The sequence below is a fragment of the Mustela erminea genome, chromosome 8 (genome assembly GCF_009829155.1).
Source record: "Mustela erminea isolate mMusErm1 chromosome 8, mMusErm1.Pri, whole genome shotgun sequence".
NCBI lineage: Eukaryota > Metazoa > Chordata > Mammalia > Carnivora > Mustelidae > Mustela > Mustela erminea.
The window spans coordinates 4000597-4024418 of record NC_045621.1 but is presented as its reverse complement, the minus strand read 5'-3'; the positions used below and the strand labels follow the sequence as shown (position 1 = coordinate 4024418).

General features: G+C 42.2%; 1 protein-coding gene across 3 annotated transcripts in view; it reads right to left on the bottom strand.

The window, feature by feature from the left end:
* The window catches only part of MYO1B (myosin IB), a 177825-nt gene that overhangs the window by 21228 nt on the left and 132775 nt on the right, over window positions 1-23822 (bottom strand). For all 3 annotated transcript variants that reach the window (XM_032354231.1, XM_032354232.1, XM_032354233.1), the window contains 8 exons: window positions 16324-16428; window positions 13673-13735; window positions 10175-10375; window positions 8788-9014; window positions 6171-6371; window positions 4542-4635; window positions 3559-3708; window positions 513-581 (listed from right to left, as the gene is read on the bottom strand). In XM_032354231.1, coding sequence (XP_032210122.1) covers window positions 513-581; window positions 3559-3708; window positions 4542-4635; window positions 6171-6371; window positions 8788-9014; window positions 10175-10375; window positions 13673-13735; window positions 16324-16428 — 1110 coding nt within the window. The remainder of the gene's footprint in view (window positions 1-512; window positions 582-3558; window positions 3709-4541; window positions 4636-6170; window positions 6372-8787; window positions 9015-10174; window positions 10376-13672; window positions 13736-16323; window positions 16429-23822) is intronic.

Sequence of the window (23822 nt, the reverse complement as noted above, 5' to 3'; positions counted from 1 at the left end):
CAAAAACAGGCATAGGCTTGATTTGGTCCAAGGGCTGCAGTTTGCTGACCTCTGAACCAAGCTTGCAGGAAGGACCTGGAACTAGGTGATGGGTGCACTGTGCTCCCCATTAGAATGGCCAGGGCTCAGGATGTTTTGATCATTATGGGGCAGTCCACAAGACGGTCACCAGGAAGTTACGGAAGGAGCGGGCTGGGGGCGCTGAGGTCCGGCAGGCTACACTTCCCTTGCAAACAGGGGCAAGAGGATACCGAAATCATGTACAGGATTATTTCAAGGACTTCCTGCTCAGAGAACAAAGCTCTTGAAAAGAGAGCCGGTTGGAAGGACGCAGCCAAGACATGGTCACAAGGGCCCCCGTGTCGCCCATAATATTTATTCTTTCTATCTGACTGTTTACAGGGTAGGCAGGAGACGAGGAGCTCTCCCCTGCAGGGTGACCTTGAAGACATCATCCTTTGTGAAGAACCTGAAAACCCCAAATAAACAAGGCTCACTTCTCTTAAACTTACCTTCCAACCGCGGATATAAGACTGAATTACCAAGGTAGAACTCTTGATCTGTTGATACCTCTTTTGTTGCTGTGGGATAAAGGGGAAAGATATTAGCGGCTCTATGTACATATCTGTAATACACACACCTGCAAGGACTTGCTCACTTAGTGCAATTAACCCTTGATCTCCATGTTTCTTCTGGGAACCAATATGTAAAGAAATCCAAATATCAAAAGACCCAAAATAATTACAGTTAATCCAGAGAACGCTGTAAAGATGCTACATATAATTCAGTGATCATCACTTTAATGGAACTGTGAAAACAGAAATGTGATTCCAACCCCGCCCCTGCACTCAGGGACGTGCTGTGGACACCAGTCAGCAACGTGAAAAAGAACGTCTCCTGGGAGAGTCGAGTGAGCCCCAACCAGGTTCAGATACAGCCACGGCTGCCTCGGGTGGAGGGGCACAGCAAACCCAGCGAGCCTCCAGCAGGAAGGCCTCAGATCAAATGCTGGCATGGCAGTCTTAGTGCCTGCGGGCCCTTTTTACTTCTAGGGCTGAATGCCTCAGAGAATGGAGGCCACTGCAATCCCAACTGCTAGAAACATGAGCTTTGCCTATATTTCATGCGGAATAGTCACTGGCATGTGGGCATCTGGGGCAAAATTTCACAGCTTTACGATGTACTGATGTCATCCTGTGCCTCTTTCACTTTGGAAATGCGGGGGGCGGGGGGGAGACATGCCCTTCAGCACTCTAGACTGTATTTGGGAAGCTCAGAGGACACAGGGTGAACTTAACACATGAGCAGCAAAGCAAGAGAATGCCAGAGAAAAAGACCTTGGACAAGTCACCACCTTCTCTGGGTCTCCATTTCCTCATCTGTCAAATGAGGAGCTGGAAAACCACCCAGATTGCTCAAGGAGGAATACTCCGTGTTGCAGAACAAACTACACCCACCATCTCTGACCATCACTTCTGACATCTACTTAGTACCTCACTGTTCTCTTCTGAAATTCCTAAATAGCTTGAAAATAACTCTATCTCACTTTAAAACTCATCTCATAAAAAAACACAAACAAACAAAAAGCTCATCTCATAGACGCATTAAACAGAAAATGGATTTTAAAATAATCAACAAATGATGAAAATAGGCATGGAGAAGATGTTTGAGTTATCTGGTTGAGGAAAAATACTGAGTCTAATCACTGGCTTGGATAACATGCAGCTAACTGGTGGAGGTATTTAGCTCAAATTCTGAAGCAGATGTAATAAAATTAATATTTTCTCTGAAAGTTAGGCTATCATTTGTTTTTATTCTTCAAATCAATAGTCCTCGTAGTTCTCACCACTCTGATTTAATGATACGTTAACGTGGTGGCTCTTTTCATCGTCTGGAGATCCAACAGCTCTAGACAGGGAGGAAAGGTGCTGATGGCACCTACTCTTGGTTTGATGCCTTGTCGGTTTCTTTTCAGCCTTCTGATGAAATGCTCCCTTCCCGAGGCCTTCCCTGACTATGCTGTCTACATTTATATCCTAACTCCCTGCTCTTCTTTATCTCAGTATTCTTGTTTCCTTCCTAGCACTGACTACAACCTGCAATTGTTCTGATTATTTACTTGTTTACACCCATATTGTGCCCTCACTAGAGAGCAGCCCTAGGTCAGGAACGAGGCTGTTTTGCTCATGGTGCTCTCCCTAGAGCCCCGCAGAGCAGGTATTGCAAAAACATTGGTAGGATTCAAGATACAGAGGAATTCACTACACTTCCAAACTTGGATTTTCTTAATGATCTCAAAATGAATGATAAAAAGGGTCCTTGAGGACTGGCGATTTCTCGATCCCCGTTTCTCTGGCAAATACAAAATAGAGCATTATGAATCTGCAGAAATGCCATTCTGGCACACAACGTGCCATTGTTATGTGCACAGAAGTGAACCCACCACAGCCCAGGGTGACTGTCCTCTGCGCCTCTGCAGAACACAAGGAATGCATCTACCATGGTGCTGGACAGGTTCATACGACCATACCCATGCTAGTGGTCGTACCCATTCAACTAGAGGAAGCAATTTTAAAGAAACTCTCTTAAAGATCAAGCAATTTTTTTCCTTTGGCTTAATCATTTAAGTAGCTCCTTAATTCCTCAAACTTGGACATATAATGCTAAGATGTACGATACGAGACTAGGTCAGCAACACTATGTCCTGGTTATACACTGTCTCCTAGTAAGACATTTCTGTAGGAGAAAAACAGAAAACCCTAAGGGAGATCTGACAGCAAATTCCATTCGTCTTCCAACTCACTCTCTAGAGCAAATGTGTAGAATGAGAAGACATTTGGGATTAGTGTTTTTATCTCTAAAATTCATTTGTGAGAACACAGCCTTGGTTGAAGCCAGCCTTAAGGCAAACCTCCAGGCCTCCATCAAACATGTACTCTTTCAGTGAGACATCTATAATCAAGTGAGAAAGAAAATCCCAAAAAGAAATTCCATGTCCATTAAGTAAACACACTTAATTTTTGAGTCTTTCCCCCTACTTAGTATGCTAGCTTTCTGAGGACTAAAGGAAACCCAACTCTCTCACCAAACCCAGAATTCTACTCAAACGTGGCATCAGTTTTCTGGAATGAAGCCATTTTCAGTGCGGCTACAATACATGGAGAACAGCCAATTATTCTAGAAGAGTGACCCTACCGTCTGAAGAGAGTTAAATGACACTGCCCCTTCCAATCTGATGAGCAATTTCAAGATTCCAGTCTCCAACGACAGGTAACTGTAGCAGTGGAAGGCAGCGTCGTGACACACTAAACCCGAGCTTTCAAGTTGTCCTGGGTGCAAACCTCATCTCTGCCACTTAGTGGCTGTGTGACCACGCGCAAGTTCCTTAATGACTCATGCCTCAGTTCCCGTGTCTTTAACAAGCGCCACAAGAGCACTTGTTCCATGAGGTTGCTGGGGAAACTGAATACGTAAATATGACACATATAGTTAAGTACATAACAAACATTTGCAAATGAGCATCATTATTACAGATTTTAAAAGGTCGGAGGCTCTTACCGCGTATCTCCTGTACCAGGCGGCTATCACGATTTGGCTTTTTCTCATTAGCAGGAAGTGTGTGCGGCATTTCCACCCCCGATAAATTTTCTGAATGAGAGTGGCCAAGTCCTCAAGACGCTGCTTCCTCAGGTCTTCTAGTTTGAATAACTAATAAGAAACGATAGATGGATGTATCAAAAGTCTACCAAAACTTCATGACATGCATGAAAGACATCCCCAGGAGGAAAAAAATTCATGATGCTAAGTTAGGCACACTGAGAAAAAAGATGAGTAATTGTCTTAATTACAGATGAAAGTAACAATAACCCTAAGAAGACGGATTTTGACGAAATCATACAAGATCCACTATTTACAACAGGATGACGCAGAATTTATGACAAATCAGAGAAGGGCTGCACTGGAAGCCCGCAATTACCTTCCCACTCTCATGGGGATACAACTACTGAGGGTATGGAGATGCTGACAATGCTTCTCTCTTGAATAATTCATTTTCCAGAGTCTTCAAATTTCCAAATTACCAAAGACACTGCTGCGTTAATTATACTTCATGCCAGTCTATATTCATTTATGAGAAACATTCCCTTGGAGTTCCTACGTAGAACTTTAAGTGCCCTTAAAAATTTTTTCAATAGGAATGTTTACATGTACTTCGAATAGGGTTGTGTTTCCCAAAATTACTGCATAATTCAGCTATAATAAATATAGACTGAACTTACCCCCAATTCCTATGAATTAGGGAGATTATATCACCATTCCTTTAATAGTGTTGTACAATCTATCGGTTCAAAGACTCTGATGTTTCATAAAAAATACACACGTTCTTCTCCTGTCCCCTACTCTCTCATCCTCCTGGATGTCTGCAGAAAGAACAAGAATGTGCTCTCCTGGCTGCATCTTGGGTGACGTAATGAAGTTAAATATCCTATAAGGACTTGCCTATATGATTAAAAGTTCAGAGGCTCAAGCTTTTGGTTACATACTGTTCTTGGGTTCCGGATGAATATCTTTGATCTACCAAAGGAATATTCTTCCACAGGAATCTCTAATTCATTAAACAGAACCTCCACACCAGCCCTATAAAAATAAATAAAAACAGTGAGCTTTCTGAGTTACAAAAAGAGGTTATCTTTAATCATGGTACTGGGTTCTCAGCAGCACGAAAAATAGCTTGATTTCCAAGCTCCTTCAGTAGGCAGGCTTTTGTCAAAGATTCTTCAGACTGAACTCCACAAATTAAACCAAATCCAGTAACGCTAAAAGAATAAATTTGGGTTCAGAACTATGTAGTCTAAGAAAATATGGTATTAAAGCCAGTATCTTGATTTCATTAGCAGAGGCAATCTTTGTATCAAATATACCCATGACAAAGCACCAACCAGAACCAAGAGGAGTACAAGAAATTCACATCCATTTTGAACCCACTCAGTTAATTCTTGAAAATATTTTTAATATTGTGCTCGTGCCTCACAGCACAGGCAGAGCCCAAGAGATAATGCTAAAGGCCAGATCAACAGGGTGTGATGAAGCAGAGGCCATATGTGATGGGAGCAAGGCCTGAACTGGGCTCGGACTTCTCCAACCTGGACCCCCTTTCAACACCAATCTTTAGCCAAGCTTCTCGGCCTTTTGGCTAAGATCAAGTGTAGCCAAACTTCAACCCACCAATTTATGGACTAGGTGCCAGGCAGGGAGTGAAGACATGTTCTCTGTATTATATGGTAAATATGGACTACAATACCCTGGCAATTAGCAGCGGGAACGGCACCCAGATCTGACATTATCTGGGTATTGAACTGTGCATCAGAGACCGTATCAGATATCTGGAGTTCATCTCCTTGTAATACAGGCTGAGTGTCTAACACTATCAATGCTCCCCTTCCAGGACAGGTCCAGTGAGAATGTGGAGGCAATAGCAAGACGGTGAGAACAAATCCCTAGTTCCTGCAAAGGCCTGTAAAACAGACATGCTGGCCTTCCTGTGCTCGTCAGGAGAGCCTCTACCACCTGCAGAGAAGGGCCAGCTTCTCGGACTGGTGAGAGCGGAACCGGACAGCCAAAGCCTGCCTTGTCTTCTGCAGCAGCCCTCCAGTGGCATGCGCGTTCTCTCTGCATGCGGAGAGCTCACAGGGGCGGCTCCACGCGCAGGCCCTGCAGCAGTCCCGCGCTCTGTCTGGGACTAGATGGCAGAGTACGATTCCGGGAAGATGGGCTGAAAGCGGCCGGATCCGGACTCTGCCCGATTCTCCAGTCCAGCTTTATCAGCAGTAACACTGGCTCTGAGTCCTCCCGGCTTCTGCATCTGTTTCTTTAGTTGGCGCAGACCCAGGCAAAGAACAACACCCACACCCCCACTCGCTGTCAGTCTTTAAAATTTTTAAAAGTCCAAGTTACAAATGTGGATCTGAGAAGCCCTGTTTGGAACTTACAATCGAGGCCTCTATAATCAATCAAACATTAGCACAAAATGATAACCTGATGGAAGAGTGCCCAGCACAGAGGATGCATCCGACTTGTAGAGAATTCTGTTCTACTAACAGCATGTGAGGAAAACAGCATGGGATCTGCATGCTTTAAACTTCTTTATTAAATGTGATCAGTGATCTTCTTACCTTGCTGGTCCTTTCCAGTGAGGCCACGTTTGTTTACAAAGCATTTTGTATCTTTCTAGGCACGGTTCATAGGCCTGCCTAAAGGCGTAGCCTGCCCTTCTCACTCGGACGTTCTCCAAAAGACCCAGGTACCTGATCTGATGACATACCAGAGCCTCGCTGAAGATGTGCGCTGCTTTTTTATCATTTGGTTTGATGCACCTAAAAAATTAGGGATTTTAGGTTTTCAACTCTGTCTCTTGTGGATAGATCTCTGTTTCACAAAGTAGAGTATATAATTATTTTGTAATAGTTATTCTTCTTGGGACACCTAGTCACATCTTTTGAAATTATTTTAAACCATTTTACAGAAACCTGAAAATGAATATGACACACGTGTCAGTTAAGAAAGAATATACTAATACATCCAATAAAAACATGGATGAATATCACTGACATTTTGTTGTTTGAACTAAGTCTGACATAAAAGTACGTATTTTTAAATTCCATTTATATGAAGTTCAAGAAAAATCTATGGTTAGAAATTGGTATGGTTGTTGCCTCTGGGGAGAGGTACACCTGGGACAGAGAAGGGGCACAAAGGAACCTTCGGGGATGATGGAAATGTTTTATATCTTGGTCTGGATGGGGTTGCACATACATACACAAAACTTCAATAAGCTGTACAAAATTAAGATTCATATACTTGGCTGTACTGTACGAAATAACTCAATGAAACTATTAAAGACACTGCTGTCTCCCGACTGCCCCGTATCTCCCTCCTTTCCACCAGGACGGTTTGCTGCCCAAGGAATGACATTTCCTAGCCTCCTTCGCAAATAGGTGTGGCCATGTGATCAGAAGTCTGGCCACTAGGATCACAACAGAATTAATATATGGCACTTCTCAGTGTGTCCCTTAAAAAGAAGGGACTTGTACTCCCCTTGTTCTTCTCCTACTAACTGCTGGCTGGTAATGTAGAGCCACAGTAGAAAGCCATCCTTGACAATATGGATGAGGGGAAAACCTGGGAACCACAGAGCCACAAAACAGGAGAAGATGCTGGATTGGCCCTGAAGCCCTTATACTCAGAAGTTACATAAGAAATAGGTAAGTCTTGTGGAAACCATTGTTATGTCTGGATCTTAGGGGTGCAATCTCTGTATCTTAATTAATACACTGTTAAACATTTACGGTTAAATCTGCCTACCTACAAGTATTAAATAAATCCTACACACATGTAATATGTGAACAATTAAGTCTTACCTAGTTTGACTGGTGTTTTTATGGTTCTCCTTTTACATTTACAAAAATAATGCCTACCCTTTGGCTTAAAAATAGACAGCTGGATCAGTGGGTCAGCCTAGTGAGTTGAGACCTGGACACTTACACATGTGTCCAACTGATTTTCAATAAAGGCATCAAGATAACTGAATAAAAAAAAGATCTTTTTTCTTTTCAATATATGGTGCCAGAGCAACAGGATATCTACATGGAAAAATATGGACCTTAATATGAAATCTGAAACTACAAAGACTTTAGAAAAAAATATAATATATTCACAAGGGGAATGAAGGAACATTCTGAGGTGATAGAATGTTCCTTAGTTGATCAGCGCTGGTGGTTGTCAAGTGAATAAAATGGTGAAAAAATAACTGAGCTGCTCACCTAGGATCTACACATATCACATCATATAAATTGTTATTAAATGAAAACTTTTATTAAAAGTCCACTTAATTGAGAATAACAAAAGCAACTGACCACAGAAAGTTTCCTGGGTTTTTTTTTTTTTTTTCTTTTTTGAAGGTAGGATCTTTACCTACTGTATGTTCCAACCCGACTGCAATCAAACCAGGGGGTTTTGACTGTTTATATTCATTACTAATATAAACATTAAGTGAACAAACCACAAAATAATGTTCTTCCCATAAGACTCCTCACAACTGTATTTCCAAAGACAGTTGTGGAAGGGATGTGTGGGTGTGTGTGCGCTATAGGAAACCTGACCTGTTAGACACACACCCCCCCGTTATCTAGTTCACTAAATATACACACTGAAAACTCCAATCCTCATAGGTCTTTACTGAATCTTGAGATCTAAGGTACCTGGAAACAGGGAAAAAAGACCATATGCTTCTGAAGGAATTCTTTCTGTTGCTTTGAAAAATTTTAGATTGTTTTGGGAGTCATTCCTTTCTCCAAATCTGTAAAGTCTCACAGGGAAGAAAGATGTATTATCTAACACCAAAGTTTTACCTAAAGCCCCACTTGCTTTAATGCTGTACTCTAAGTTGATGTAACAAGATGAGTCCCATAGAAGAGTTTTCTGCAAAACCTTTACCAGAAAAATGCTTATGTTTCTGAACATGGCATGAAACAAAGATAGAAAAAGTGAAAAACCTTATGTGCCAACAATGCAATTTCACACCCCCACTCCGTTTTAAAATTCCCTGCTTGAAGGGGTGGGAGGGGCACTGGAGTATTTTTAAGCAAACCCAAGAGACCACATTACCCAACGGGAAGAACTTGGGTTATTCTCCGTGGGGGCTATACTCAGATTTAGGCCATCAGGGAAATGGTCTTCCTTGAACGAACCTTCCCAATGAACCTGTCAAAGAATTTCATGCGCCAGAAATACCTAATGTAGTTGGGGTTCTTGGTCTGGAGGTTTTTCATCAGTGTGGCCACAGACGCCTTGAACTGAGAGCCTGCTGTGGGAGGCCTTTTCAGGTTGATCTTGGCGGGGTTCCCTTCAGGGAACAAAGACTTGATGAGGGTGTGGCCGGCCTTCCACATGGCTTGGGACAGGTCTCGATAGAGAAGATCATTGTTCTTGTCAACAAATCCTTCCACCTGGTACAGCACCTGTGAGCAGCACATGAAACAGCTGATGCATCACACAACCCTGGAAATAGTCCACGACGATCCACAACGCAGCCTCTTCTTTCTCCATCAAGCCACCCCCCAACCCCGCACAGCAGTCACACTCCTAATACGGAATTAGTCTCCAAGTTTAAATTCCATCTGTCTAAATCACAGAAGAGTTCAAAATAAATTCTATTATGCTTCAGGATTTGCAAGAATAAACTCCAAAAATACTATCATAACATTTTCAAAGGATTTTAGGCTTTTTTGGTGTTGGAGCACATTTTTGAGGTTTTACTTTTCTTTCTTTCTTTTCTTTTTTTTTTTTTTAGTTCACAGGTACCAATTCTAGTCTGCTGAAAAGAAGACAGAAGAAAAGAGATGGCACTGATATTTTCAGACACCATAAGCGGGCAGATAAATTGACCAGAAAAGTATCTTTTAATAACATAAGCTAAGGAAAAAATATAGAAGTACCAAGTTTCAACTTTTTGAAATTAGCAGAAATTCAGATATTATATATATACTTAATTTTTACTAAATATATAATTAAGAATGTCTTTCTCTTTGGCATTTGCAACCTTACATAAAAGAAAGGAGGCATTAACCTCAACTGATACTCTTTGACGACTCTAAAAATCAAGCTATAGTCAAAACTGGTTTTATCTTTATAGATCTCAGGTGACATAAAATTAATCTCCTCAAATATTAAGCAAATTACTAAGTTTTTTTTTTAAAGTAGGTATTTTCCCCACTGTTGTTCGAAAATCTCAATCTAAGAATTCAGTTTTTGCTAAGTGATCTGTGCTTGTAAAACCTTACTGTCAGTCTTTAGTGACTCCTGATTTTTACTAGCAAATCTCCTTTTATTTGTGCCAACAGATCTATTTTTATAGGATAACGGAGAGCCTGGAAACAATAAAACTGATTTTTAAGATACATTCTCACTCTTTCATGAAGTGCACTGGGTTTCCCTTTCAGCTCTCAGGAAGGATTAAGCTCAGCGTGATCCAGATTCTATTTCTATTGGACAATTACTGATTCTGTGATTTCGGCAACTCATCCTCACAAGTTGGCCCTGGTCCAAAGGCCACCCCTGAGGCACGGCCTCCTCAAGGGCAGGACTGCAGGCCCACTGGGTGCCCGCGGCTCCCCCGCACCTTGCCAGCGTAGTGCTGAATTCTGAAACAGCTGTGGGGCAGGGATGTGTCGTTGAGAAACCTGGAGCTCTTGCTCATCCTGCTCTCAAAGTGCTGGTGGGTGGCGCAGACTTGGTTGAGCTTCTCCAAGAAGGTCTCGTCGGTGACCGTGCCAGGTCTCAGGCACTCCTCATCCAGCATGGCCAGGATCCCGTTTGTGTTCTGAGAGAAAGGAAGTACAAAGGGTTTCCTTCCTTCCTCACCATATTGTTTAAATAATTATTCCTAATTACACTGTCAAACACAATTAACTTAGTCACCAGAAAATTCTGCTCAGTTACAACAAAAAGCAGAGAATCAAAACCAGTCACAAAAAGCCACAAAAGCTGACCCCCTTCCGCGGTCCCAGGTGTGCGCGCCTGCTGGGGGGAGGAGGGGTCACTGTCAGTCTCCCTCCCCCACTCGGCCCCCACAGAACGGGACTTGGAAGTCACCTCAGCTACCTCGGCGGGCTGATGACTGAAATTCACATTGTTCAAAAAAGGCATATCAGACCTCATATTCCAAACACACTCAAACCCAAATCTAAACGTCAGAAACCAAAGGTGACAATGCAATGTCTATGACATGTGGTCATAAATCACAAAGCACAGTCTTCTAAAGACATTACTGGATTCATAGCTTGAGGAGGAAATTGGTTTCAGATGTTTTCAGATTGTTCCTGTATTCAAAATACAGTTTATTTTCTAGTGTTAAAAAAAAAAAATGTGACTCGGAATCATGGCGATCGAGCTGTTTCAAGAATATCTGTTTAGAATAAAATTCTTCCACATAAAATTTCGAAACGAATGTTGAACACAAGTGAGAATCATATTTATCCCAAGAGCAGTCAGCCCAGCTAAACTGAATCAAAAATCCGGAATCTTCTACTTTGCTAAATTAAGCCTGCTGTTCCCCGATGGCCCCTATGGGGCCCATACGTCTCCATTCCAAAGAGAACAATCCACTCTACCCACCACCAACCCCACCCACTTCCACCAGGCCAAAGCTCCCGGTTCCTTTGCCTTCTCCTCACAAGGCCGTGACATCCTCTGACCAGCATTTGCTCATTCCACACAAAACCCCAGGGGAAGTGTGGACTCAGGAATCAAGTGTGTTCACGAGAGCCCCAGAGTAAACATCATTGTTAGGTAACGTTGGAAGGAAACACTTCCTTTATGGACCCAGGCTCCCGTGAACCTGAGTTTCTTCAGTCATGTATGCAAGGGGATTTGGGGCTGAGATCATCTAGTTAAATGAAGTGTATTACCATGGTTCTCTCTGTTTTTCCTTCTTGAAAGAAAACAATTAAGTTCAATGTTATATTTATGAAGGAAAAAGAAGTCGGGACTTCTGAAAGTTAAAGTTCTCACAGCAAATTACTTTAGTCACAAACTACAAGGAAAAAATTTTCAGTAAATTCACTGATTTTTTCCTGCATATTAGATTAGAGTTTTGAATTGCTTTAGGTGGAATATTAGCATTCACCTTCCAACATTGTTCAAATATTTTAAAACAAAGTTTATTTATTAATAGAAAAACAGTCACACTTCAGAATATTCGATCTAATGTTCTATTTAACTCTAGGTGCAGTTTCAGGAATATATTAAGAACTGAGGGAAGAGACACCAGCTGCTTACATCACGTCCGAAGGGTCTTGTTACAGATGAACAGAAAGTGACTTGCGGGACACGTAGGGCCTGTGATTCTATTTCAGCACTAACGAACACTACCTACCACTGACAGCTAAAAAGACTGTAGGACAATAAAGTCTACTCATTGTTTAAAATAAGTTTCAATAACTTTGATATCGAAGCCAAAAGTGTGAGTAATCTTAAACATTAAAAAAGGGTTTCCAGGTTTTCACATACAAATCAATCTTCCTGCAACCAATTCAATTTATAATAAACTACAGACTACTATGTAAAAACAAAATATTTAGTACCCTTTTGGAATCTAAGATTTATCTAGTAATTTATCATACTTTAAGCCTTTTCACATATATACAGATGTAGCTGGTCACCTGGAAATTCCCATGGCCCTTGGCCACCTGCAAAGTCTCAAACACACACACACACACACACACACACACATCCCCCACACAGTTGTCTGAACCAAGGCTGGGTCTATACTGGAGCCACTCCTGGGGTCCCACTTAGCTCAGCTCCCGTGACAGTCCCTTTACCTCCTTATCTTAACTTGAAGAGCATGTTTGCTTTTCTTTATTTACTTATGTTAAAAATGTTTTCTAGCTTTACTAAGATACAAATGACATAGAACACTGTGGAATTTTAAGGTGTACAAGGATACACTTATATACTGCAAAATGATTACTGCCATACACAGCCCTAGTCAACACCTCTACCATGTCACACGGTTACCACTTCTTTTTGCAATGAGAACATTTAAGATCTTTTCTCCTATTTTCAAATATATAATACAGCACTGTTAACTGAAATCACCAAGCTATACATTAAATCTCTACAACTTCTTCATCTTGAAACTACCCTTTCATTGACCTCTCCCCAACCCCCACCCAAAGCCCTAGCAACCACCATTCTATTGTTTCTTTGGCTTTTTTAGCTTCCACATATAAGTGATATCAGGAGGCATTTGTCTTTCTCTGCCTAACTTATTTCACTTAGCATAATGCCCTCAAGGTCCATCTGTTTTGTCACAAATGGCAGGATTTCCTTCCTTCTTATGGCTGGATAATATCCATTGTATATGTACACCACAACTTCTTTATCCATCCATCCAAGTCGGACAGTTAGGTTGTTTCCATATCTTGCATATTGCGACTAATGCCGCAATTAACATGGGAGTAAAGATATCTTTTCAAGATCCTGATTCTGTTTCCTTTGCATACATATACCAGAAGTGGAACTGCTGGATAACACAACAGCTCTGTTCTTAATTTTTTGAGGGATCTCCATGCTGCTTTCTATTATGGCTGCACTAATTTACACTCCCACCCATCATGCACAAAGGTTCCTTTTCCTCCACATCCTCAGCCATGATGGTCTTTTTGATAGTAACCACTGAACAGTGTATTAGGAGGTTAATGGAATTTTAGAAACGAAATGGGTATCTGCTTTGGCAAAGATGTTTCTTCTGAGCCTCTGCTGACCAGTGCTCATACTCCCAGGAGCCACAGGCTGGACCTAGGCCGCCACACGCAGCGAGAACAGTGGCCGAGGGCATGGCATCTGAATGCCCGGCATGGGCTCTGTGATATGGCCACGGGCTGAGCACCAGAAACCCCAGCCAAGTATCAAAACATCCAGCTGTCTATGTGTGTGCTGGAGAACTGTGTCTGGTCTCTGATGGCTATAATACCGTCTCCAGAACTCCATAGTTTGGTAACAAAAAGTGTCAAAATAGCAAAAATGCTACAGCCTAACATTGAAGGCTGTGAGACCATTTTAAGTGGGAAATTATTATTAAGCAATTTTTTAGGAAACTGTACCCAATACTCACATTTTCTATGAGATCGCAAATGATAGCATTATTGAAGTAGTCAATGTGTGTCCATTCTATGCCCTGAGAGACAAAAGAGAACAAATCAGATTCCGTATGAGGAGACCACACGCCACCACCAATAAAACAGCAATTGCGCCATTCCGCACGCTTCACGTCCTCTCTGAATATGTCCTTTGTAAAAATCAGTGCTGCGACATGTCCTCTTCCGGTTCCCAAAACTTCCTTGACTTCAGCGGTCTCCCACTGACATGGTGTGACTGAAGTGCGTGCCCTTGACCTGCTCTGAGGCCGCCTCCCATTCCACTCTCTGTCTGTGGCAATTTCCCATGCACTTCGTCGGCCCCACGCCAAACATTTACTCAACAGGCCCTTGGGTCAATATTACTTTGTGTATATTTACAATGTTTATAAGGAAGTAAGTCAGAACTTGATCCCAGGAATCCAAGGCCCACATTTTTTCTGTTCTTAATTTGTAATCACAAGGAAAAAAATAAATTTTAGAGTCAAGCCCATGTTGCAGGGCAGTTGACTATTTCAAATGTAAAAATATCCCAGTGCTAAGACAAAATATTTCCAACGTAAAGACAGACACGAAAATCGACCCACTGATTCTGAGGCTAGTTACAAAGCCAAATGTGCGAGGCTGTCATCATTCTGCGTCTACTTACACACTGTCCTTAAGTGTAAACATTTATTTTTCTTCCAAGGGGAATTTAATTCATACAGCAAGCTAAGGAATCTTCCTTACCTTAGACGTGTTTTGGACAACCTGTATCAACTGTTTTAAGTTACAGATCAAAGTTCGGGCAATCACTTTATGATGAGAACAGAAGAGAATGAATCTGGCTTTTAGGATGTTTACGTTAAAAATGGTGCCAGCCAAGTATGAAATGTTTCTAAAGCATGGTGATCATTCTAAAAGGACGATGAAGTATTTATGATCTAGCTTTCGAGTACATGGGTTATTTTAAGACACTGAGGATAACAATCACATTAGAAAATTCTGTACTGAAGCAAAAATAAATAAATAAATAAATAAAATGGGATTTGGTGTCTTCAATGATTTATAACACTATAGAAAATAAAGAAAAATAGGCAATACCATTATTAAAATATTAAAGCAAATGAAACAAAAATCTAATATAGAAACAATACAATAATTCCTCCCTTTGTTTGAAACAGTATTTAAAAAAGGAAAGGGTCAAAACCACATATGGTTTTATAATTAAGGATGAAACTTTATAAACATTACTTGTGATTATTTTCAAATTACATTAAGTGAGAGAATCCACACAAAGCACTAGTACAACACCTGGCAATATAGTAAGGACTCAACAAATATTACCTGTTTTTATTATAAAATTTTAAAAATCAATGCTTTTTAAGATTGAACAAAGTCTTCAAATACTTTCAAATTTATACAGTGACACTGACTTTTTGGGTGTACAGTTCTCCTAAGTTTAGGCAAAAGCATTGTGTCCTGTAACCACCACAGCCAGCCAAAACCCCCTCATGCTGCCCCTGTGCAGTCATACTTTCTTCACAGCTCCCAACACTGGGCCACGACCGATTCTGTCTCTGCCGCCTGCCTCTTCTCGAACAATGTACCATGGAACCCTGTAGCATGCGGACTTGCGGACCGGCTTCCTTCAGTCAGCACGCTGCGTCTGGGAGTCTTTCACCTTACTGTGCTTACCAACTGCTTGCTCCTTTTTTCTTCTTGAACAGTGGACTATTTAATTTTTTCTTTCATTTGTAATATGTTTTATTCTGGAGTAACCAAGATTAATAATCTTCAGATAAGCCCTTGATCAAGTACTTATTAGTTTAAAAATTAAACTTCTTTCGAGTATAGCTGAAACACAGTGTCATGTTCTCAGGGGTACAGCGCAGTGATTCAACTTCTCCGAACCGTAGCTGTGCCCACAAGGGCAGCTCCCGTCTGTCACCACGCGACACGCTCACTGTCCCACTGACGGGATTCCCTGTGCTGCGCCCTCCACTCCTGTGACCGGCTCGTTCCATAACCGGAAGCCTGTAGCTCTCATTCTCCTTCACCCGTTTGCCCACTCTCTAGCCCGCTTCTCTCTGGCAACCCTCAGTCTGTTCCCTGTGTTTATGGGTCTGATTCTGCCTTTTGTGCATTCATCTTGTTTTGTGTTTTAGATTCCACATGAGTGAAATCACATGATATTAGTCTTTCTCAGTCTGCCTTATTTCACTTAGTGTAAAACCCTCTAGGTCTAACCATGTTGTTGCAAATGGTGATTGTTCCTTTTTAATCGCTGAGTGGTGGGCCCTGGTATGGATATGCCACTGCTGGTGGCTCATTCTTCGGACTCATTTTCTTTTTTTTAACATGCTATGATTTTATATCATTGCATTACAATCCACTAAGACTCAAGCCAGTCAATGCATACTTACTGAGAACCTACTGCGTGCCAGGCACTGTTCTAGGCATAAGCAGCAGAGCAGCAAAGATAATCCCAGTTAGCTTAGATGTCGTAACAAACGAATTTGTAAAAGATACAACACGATTAAACTTAGATAAATCTGATTTTAGAATCCTGTTTATATCGACTTCTGAATTCAGAATTTGTATGATGAGTAAAAAAGGAACTTTAAAGAAAAATGTCTGGCGACATTACCTCCCGTACGTACTCCTCCTGCTCTTCTTTCAGGGTCAGTTCGATGAAGATCTGCTGCAGCTTCTCGTTACAGTAATTGATGATGAACTGCTCGAAGCTGTTGTCCTACGGAGAGAGAAACGAAGGCGGCCTCACAGACCGTGCCGGCAGCTCTCCCACGGCAGTGACACCCAAGCATCTCAGTCCACAAGAAACACACACACACACACGTCGTCTCGCAGGTTTCACCGAGGCCCAGCACACACGGGCGTGCACGCTGCAGGCACTCGAGAAATGGTTCATGAGTCAGGTGGGTGAATGAAGTACACACAAGTTATGCGGTGTTGGGAAAGATGAAGATTTTTAGCTGACAGAGAAGCACCCCACACACAGTTAAAAAATAAAAAAACAGTTTCCCCTAAAGGATCTGAAAAGGTACAATGAGATTTATAATCTCTGTCACCCAAGTTCGCAATCTGCCATTCTCAGGTGAAACTCTGCAGCTCAAGAGAGTCTTCCTCACCTGACCTCTTGCTCCCCCAGCCAGGGTCTGCATCCTCATTCTGACTCTGAAACACCAGCACTTTCTAAAAATCACACTATATGTACATGCGTGTGGGCCGAGGTATACAGTTACACTGATTAGTTTCCATCCTATCTCCCTAGACGGGCAAGGGCTAACCACAGGCCTCTTCTGCACACCAGTGGAAGCCTGTGCCCCATACAGCACGGTGCACCTAGCAAGTTCTCCACGTGACTTGTGGGTGAATAAACAGCAAAGTGCCTAAAAAACAGAGATTCAAGGGAATCAGCACATCAAAATCATTTCCCTAGTGAGCAACTCTTCTCAGAAGGCTCCCATATTTATTGCTTGTCTGGTCCTCAGGAGCTTCTCCTTTCTACTGGAGTTACTCCCACCAGCTCTGACGGAAGAGCCATACCTGAGTCCTCTCTGGGCCACCCACAGAGCTTCATGTGTCACAACACATACCGAAGGGAAAAAAATTGCATGTCTGTTGATGGAGTACATGCCACCAGGAGCCACACCATCCGGGAAGAGGTAGATCTGGCGGTAAGACATGTTATTTTCACCTCTTGTCTGTCTTTGTGGAGCGGAGATGGTGGCCATGGAAGCAAGGGACACACAACCCCAACGCTGATAAACCTGACTTCCTCCTACGGAGGCAGCCAGTCAGTCCTAATGAGCCCTAATGAGCCACGAGCATCCCAGTGGGAAACTGAAGCTTGCGGTTTCTCCTGAATACACAGAGCAACTGGCCTTCCAATCTCTCCATAAATGATGGAAGCAAAAAAGTCACAGAGCTTTTTGAAAGCTGAACTTTCAAAATCAACTTTGCTCCTATGTAGGACAAATTTTAAAATGAGACTTACGATGCAGTATCTGACTACATTCTTTCCTGGAATTCAGCTACGGGTTTCCTATCACCAATGATGAACTCATTAATCAGGGAGAACTTTTAACTCTAAGCCATGAATGACACGTACACACTGTCACTGGCTAATCTTCTAATGTAAAGTCTGGTCAAAGAGTTTTGTTTTCTGTTTTTTTGTTTTTAATCATGAAGGTTTTTACTAAGAACACATTTATTTTCAATACTTTCAACAAACAGTCTGAGACACAGTACTCATTTTCATATAAAGTTTAAAAACTTATGTGCTCCAATCTTTAGAGCTTAACCATGTTGATTAGAAGCTGATGTCCACCTAGCCTAGATGCCTTATTACGATTCTGATCAGAAGGCCATTTCTCTACAAGGAAGGCTGGTGTTCCTTATAATATTACTAATCCAAAATAAACTTATAAATAAAACTAAAGTTTTGATGGTTTATTTAACAGTTAAAATCCCTTCTGTTATTTAATAAGCCTATGTTCATGGAGCTATTTAAAGAAAATTATGCTAAATCTTCAAATGGTAACTAATGACGAGAGGCAAGAGGAGAAGTGTCCTTGGACACGTGACACAGCTATGAGCTGCTGGAGGTGCGCTTTGCAACATGACTGTGAAATGCACACAAGCGGGTTAGAAATCAGAGGCAAAGCTTCACAACGACAACACAGCTTCAGGGGTAAGTCAGACCCAAACGAGATTTCCCCTCCACATGTAAAAGTTCCTGTATGAACTCTCTATTCCGTATCTGCACAGTTAATCAATGGCCATTTACTGCAAAATCCACACAGCTGGAGAAGCCGTTAACACAGGCGCATGCAGGAGACTGTCACTGCAAACACTTCATACTTACTGCATTCTGGCGCAAAAAGGGACAGATTACACAAAATGCAGTCAGTTCTTAATTTGCAATAAACCTCTAAAAGTAAATGCTTATTGATGGTTATTCACTGATGCAAATTATAGATTTTACCATCAGGCTATGTTTCTATTGGCATAAAACTTGAAATCAAGACACATGTCCAATCTTAAAACAAAAACAAAAACAAAAACAAACAAACAAAAAACCAGGCTGCCGATACCTACACGCGGTTTCTGAACTGTCGTTCCGCTAGGTGGGAGCTATGCAGGATGAAAACAGTTTGACTCAAATCATACCTCATATGAACTCACGTGACGTCCCAAGGCTTCCATACCTAACACTTCTAATTCTAAATTTTTAGGAAACGTAAATGACACATCCCCCCGCAAGGGTCAGAGACAGAGGTAACTGGTAGGTCACAAAAAGAGGGAAGAGATCCTGCAAAATCCAAAAGCACCTCCTCTTTCTCACCACGGCAACCCACCCGGTGCTATCCCTGCAAGGTCTGCTTCCAAACATACACCATGTGGTTAAGGAGAGAACGTTCCAGAGACGGCCTAAGAAGAAAACGTGCCTCTCCTACCTCACCCGGCTGTCTAAAGAACAGCAACAAGATACAGAATAGCACAATCATCAAGGCAGAAACCGGCTGACCTCCCCTTGGAAATATCTCCACATCAACTGCAAACACACCTTGCAGCCCGCAAAGCATGTCGGGAATCACCAGAGCAAGCACCACTGCCACCCATGAAGGCAGCCCCGCTTCTCAGGGTCTATGCTTACACTGCTGACATCGCCCTCATGTTTTGGGAAACGAGACTTCACACATCCTTTAAAAATAACATGCAGGGACGCCTGGGTGGCTCAGTTGGTTGAGCGGCTGCCTTCGGCTCAGGTCATGATCCCAGCATCCTGGGATCGAGTCCCGCATCGGGCTCCTTGCTCCGCAGGGAGCCTGCTTCTCCCTCTGCCTCTGTCTGCCTGTGCTCGCTCTCTCTCTCTGATAAATAAATAAAATCTTTAAAAAAAAAAAATAACATGCAAACATTTGTAATCTGCAAACAATTAAGGAACAGCCCGGTACCAGTTTGTGTAGCTCTAACTTGCACAGGTCCAGAGGACGCCTTCAGGTACACAGGCACGAAGTATCACCGACTTTTCCATCGGGGTCCTTCCCCCCTTAGAAAATAGCCAAACTGGGTCTAGGAACCACCCTGTGAATCTAAAGGCCCCAAAGCAATGCACTATTTGGATACTTTTGTGTCGAGAACTGTGGGTGGCAGTGATCGCTGAGCCGGGCGCTGTCCCCCACAGGTCAGTCTCACAAACGGGGGTCTCTCGGGAGGAAATGCACAGGAGCTTGACCGACTCACCTCCCCACTCTCTCCCCAGTGTTCTAGCCATGCCCCATGCATGGGACGTGTCTCTACTGTCTGACTCCTATTTAGCCCTAAAGGCGGAGGCTATGATAAAACTAAAACTTCGGGGAACATCTTTGAACAAGCATATCCAGACTTTTCCGTCATACAATCTCCCTGTGTGAAATCCAGAACCGTCGCCACCCTCACGAGACTGCTCTAGGGAGAACAGGTGCGCAGCAAGGTGTCTGGGGTCCGTGCTATTCTGTGTTACGTTCGCCCGCTGCAGACCGGACTGGGAAGAGCTTGCCAGATTAAGAAGTGAAATAAGAGACCAAAACTTTAAAATCTAGGGCTTCTCTCAAGAATTCCTGAGGTTGAGTCCACCTTCTCCACATCAAACAGAAATCATAATCCCAGTGAGGGTCACAACTAGTTTATATTCTCTTGAACTTTCCGCTTGGAAGGATTTTGAAAAATGGGTCAGAAATACTGGCCAGTTACTAACAGAACAGTATTTTCTCAGCAACAGAGGAGGCCAGTGATACCTTATGCTCTCTAAGACAGCTGGATACTTAAGTCTTGCACTCTTTAAATACATGAGAGTTTTCTTACCAGTACATATTCATATATGATAAATTTTAAGAAAAACAGCATTATTGTGCTCTTAATATAAAATAAGCTTTGATTTAAAAAGTTAAAAAGAGTAGCGATATACACATACATATTATGAACCATATTACTCCCTATCATTTCCATTCTAAAACGTACTTTAAAAATTCCCTTTCCTCATTAAGTTCTCTGACACATTAAGAACAAAATTAAAGGAGAAAAGCTGGAACAGAAGGTATTGCCTATAACCAGAATCAATTTTCTTTTAAAAACAATTTAGAAAACAAATCTCATGATCAAGAGACGGACTTACCAGGTACACTGACTCTCACTTGTCTCCCAGGTGCTTTTATCTGGAACAATCACCGCACCCAGCCTCTCCTATTCTTACTGTAGATGGGTCTCTTCCAGTGAGGCTCGCGCGGACAAGATGAATACGGCTGCCTGACTCAGAGTAACCAGCGCTTTGCGTGCTCAAAGCCAGCTCGACTGGGTGAAAGTGAGAGATCCAGCCTGCTCTTCTGCTTTGGTCCACAGCACATTAATAATTTCTTAGATTTTCCTAGCAAACTACCTGCCATGTTTAGTACTTCCCAGATAAGCACTTTGAAAAAGCTGAATCAATCTCGATGGCTCAACTTTGTTTTGAATTTCACTGAATTTTTTCATCTGTTGTTTCACAGTGAGGCTATAAATGTTTCTGAGATCAGTTATAGGAACATTCAAACTTAATTATGTGGAATTGGAGTGTCTGGATTACAGCACTCTCCTCCCTTGCAAAACTGGACTTCCGTTCGACGAGGATTTTAGCTAGATTTTTCTTCTCTATGCATTTTTAACTCCCTTCCTCTATTTTTGGTATCAGTGTGTTCCACTAATCTGTTTCCCAAACTGACAGCAGATCACATGCGGCCAGCAAGGCAGGGTTATTCACGCAGCTGGCCCTGAAACGCTTTGCAGTCAAATCCATGGGCCATCATTCCATGGTCTAATGCATCAGTTTCTCTATTCCGTTTAGAGACGGACCAAAATGAATGAAAGGTTTCCACCAGCTCAGCTGAAAAACGTTTTCATGGGAACTGTCAGTGGGGTCATGAGCCAGAATGAGAAACATTAAAACAATTTTTTTCTGAACCTTCATGGTCCAATTTTTAAAGTGATGCCCGGGGTGTTCTAAAAGACAGAACCCTTAATTCCTGTGGTCAAGTTTCATGGAAAAACAAATGCAGGTTTCTCTCTATTCCCTCAGTTTCTTTTCACTTGGGTAGACAACATCATAGAAATTTTCATTTGTGTACTGATGAGGATTTGAAAGACTTCTTCCCAAGTCAGACCTTGGGCTTCTAACTTCAGCTTCTGGTACTTTTAAGTCCTTATTTTTTTAAAAAATATTTTATTTATTTATTTGAGAGAGAGACAGTGAGAGAGAGCATGAGAGGGGAGGTCAGAGGCAGAAGCAGACACCCCGCAGAGCTGGGAGACTGAAGTGGGACGTCATCCTGGGACGCTGGGACCATGACCTGAGCCGAAAGCAGTTACTTAACCAACTGAGCCACCCAGCGCCTCTTTTAAGTCTTTAATTACCGACTCCCTCATGTTCTGTATGACAGACTTTCTGATGTTTCCCTGAGTTCTAATTTTGCTGAGAAGCCAGGAAAACGTAGGATGGCACCTGGGGTGTGCATGTGAATACAGTTTAACAAACAAACAAAAAAAGCCTCTCTAATTCTATATCAAAAAGCAGGTAAAAGTATCTAGAAGAGCGCAACCAAATCTGTATTCTGACTTATCCCAAGTAAATTGACTTATAAAATAAATCATCAAGCAGATTATTAATAATAAAGGTATTTGGAAGATTAATCTGAGGTTTAGACAGAAAAAGGAAGAGAACAACTAGTTACAGTGAAAGACAAATCTTAGTTCTCTCAAGGAACTCGGGGGAAAAATCAAAGCATTTACTGCATGGACAAGGAAAATTAATTTCTCACAATTTTAGAGGCATCATAAGATCAGCTATAGGCATGACTGGTTAGATTTGGTCTTGGTTCAAATTTCTGTTTTGAGGGTTTCTTTTTTAGAAAACATTTTTTTCTATTTGAGGGTAGTTCTGAGTATATGCAAGCAATTCTAACTCACAAACCTCAAATTCTTCTCTACTACAAGAGCCCAGGAGCTCTCCTGAGCAGAGTCTGCTGAAGGGGTGCCCACACCAGCAGACACTGTACTGAAGAGCATCTTCGAGGGCCAGGACGGGGTGGGGGGCAGCAACCAGCACACGGCACCGATGTCCCACATGGGGCCGTGAGCACACCACCCAACCCCAGGGGGGCTCCCCATGCTGGCCAGCTCGGAATGATGACAAGGGCACAGAAACACAGGGCACCAGGAACTTACCACATTTGGGGTTTCTCCCTATTTCCAGGTACTGGGGGCCCTGTGAGTCTGGGGAGAAAAGTGCCCTGTGGGAGGTCCTGAGTTTGCCCTTTGGTGGCTATGTAACTTTGGGATAGCTAGTTGACCTTCAGAGCCTCACCTCCCCACCTATAAAACAGGAATAACTGCAAAGATTTCATGACATTTTGGTGAAAATTAAATCAGATGACATACGCACCACTTAACCACAATGCTTACACACAGGTAGCACTGTACTCACTACGGTCTGTGGTCAAGCAGGGAGAAGGTACGATCACAGAAATAAATGTTGTAAGAAAAAGACATTTGCTAGAAAGGCCGAGCTTAGCACAGGAAATGGCTGATTTTTTTTCTCCCTATTCTGTGAACCTAATAATTCGAAACATATGAAGGCTTTGGGTGGTCATTCTGGGCACGGACTGCTTATTTAAAGGAATTCACAAATCATTACTTATAGGGAGAATAAAGAAAGGAGGAGCTTGATCTATTTCTTATTTTACCAAACCAGACTAAAATACTACTCCAAAAGCAAGAGTAAGTGCTTTAAAAGGTCCTTAAAATGGGGGAGGCGGCAAAAATAAAAAGTCCTTAAAATGGCTTCTGAACGTCAAAGTTAGCAAGAGGATAAATAGGAAATTCCAATATAAGTATATAACGTTTCAATACTTAATCTGTAATAGGCATGGAGTCTTTTAAAAAAATTCATTATGAACTTCCACAGAAATTCTTTCAACCTTTACAACAGACTCATGTTGAAAGATCGCAGCTGGATGAGACCCAACAAATCACCCAGTCCAGCCCCTCTCTGTCTGAGTCCAGCCGAGATGGAGTGACCAGCTCCGGCCAGGCCGCAGCCAGCTTCCAACT